The sequence below is a fragment of the Echinops telfairi genome, unplaced genomic scaffold, assembly GCF_000313985.2.
Source record: "Echinops telfairi isolate 266 unplaced genomic scaffold, ASM31398v2 ScPeMD7_31;HRSCAF=116, whole genome shotgun sequence".
NCBI lineage: Eukaryota > Metazoa > Chordata > Mammalia > Afrosoricida > Tenrecidae > Echinops > Echinops telfairi.
The window spans coordinates 10,719,205-10,720,259 of NW_022103928.1; the positions used below are offsets into that span (position 1 = coordinate 10,719,205).

Genomic DNA, 1,055 nt, shown 5'->3' on the forward strand with positions numbered 1-1,055 from the left:
AGCTTTGAACAATTTGCCATTATCAGGCAAACCCAAGCATGTTTCCTCCGTACGGCTAAATTAACAGTTTATTAAACATTTCAGACCAACGGAGTTTTGTCAGTGAGTTGTGATACTTAAGCTTTTTTATTGCAATCAGAAAAAAAAACAACAAGAACTGCTGTCGTTGCATTTCGACTCACAGTGACCCTTATAGGACAAGGTAAAGTTCCTCTGCGGCTTTTCGAGACTGTAAGTCTTTTCTGGAGCAGAAAGCCCATTATTTTAGCCAGAGGGAATGGTGGTTTCGAACTGTCAGGCAACCCAACTGGTGGTACAGCCAGTGCTGTCCTTGCGTCATCTGTCCACTAGGGGGGAGGAACGAGTTCAGCCGAAGCCAGGGTTCCGCGTTCGTCCGTAACTTAGGGCAACTCTGCGCCTCCGGATGTGACGTCAGCGTGCCGGACCCTCCCGTTCTTCCGGCTCCGCGGAACTTCCGCGCTCCGGGGATTCCGTAGCTGTGTACGTGGAAGAAGCCCGCGCACGCGCAGTCGGGCCCTCCGCCTCAGCGGTGCGGGAAGAGCTCCGGTTACCATCCCGGCCGGGGGAGTCGGTTCGGGCCATGGCTGCCCGCTGACAGAGCCCGACGGGTGGAGAAGGAGGCGAGGCCGCCCTCGGCACCCTTCCCGGCCTCGCCTTCTCCGTCGGAGCTGCCACTGCCCCCGTCGGCCAAGCCGGGGAGATGAGTTGGTTCAACGCCTCCCAGCTCTCCAGCTTCGCCAAGCAGGCTCTGTCCCAGGCCCAGAAGTCCATCGACAGGGTCCTGGACATCCAGGAAGAAGAGCCGAGCGCCTGGGCCGAGACCATCCCTTACGGAGAGCCGGGTAAACGGGAGGAGCGGGAACAGGGCTCCTGCGGCTTCCCTTCCGAGGCAGACAGGTTGAGGGCTGGAGAGGGGAGCCTTCCTCGCCCAGGTTTCCGAGCAGGTCCGTCCTCCCGGCCCGTTTCCTTCCCCGACGCTTCTTGGAACGGCAGGCCGGCCTCTGCTTTTTCCTGGACAAACGTTCAACCCCGGG

General features: G+C 59.1%; 1 protein-coding gene across 1 annotated transcript in view; it reads left to right on the top strand.

Moving 5' to 3' along the window:
* The first annotated feature begins 562 nt into the window (after positions 1-562).
* TMF1 (TATA element modulatory factor 1) overlaps positions 563-1,055 on the top strand; it is a 50,040-nt gene continuing 49,547 nt past the window's right edge. Inside the window, exon 1 of the mRNA XM_004702421.2 lies at positions 563-863. Coding sequence (XP_004702478.1) covers positions 722-863 — 142 coding nt within the window. The 5' untranslated portion in view covers positions 563-721. The remainder of the gene's footprint in view (positions 864-1,055) is intronic.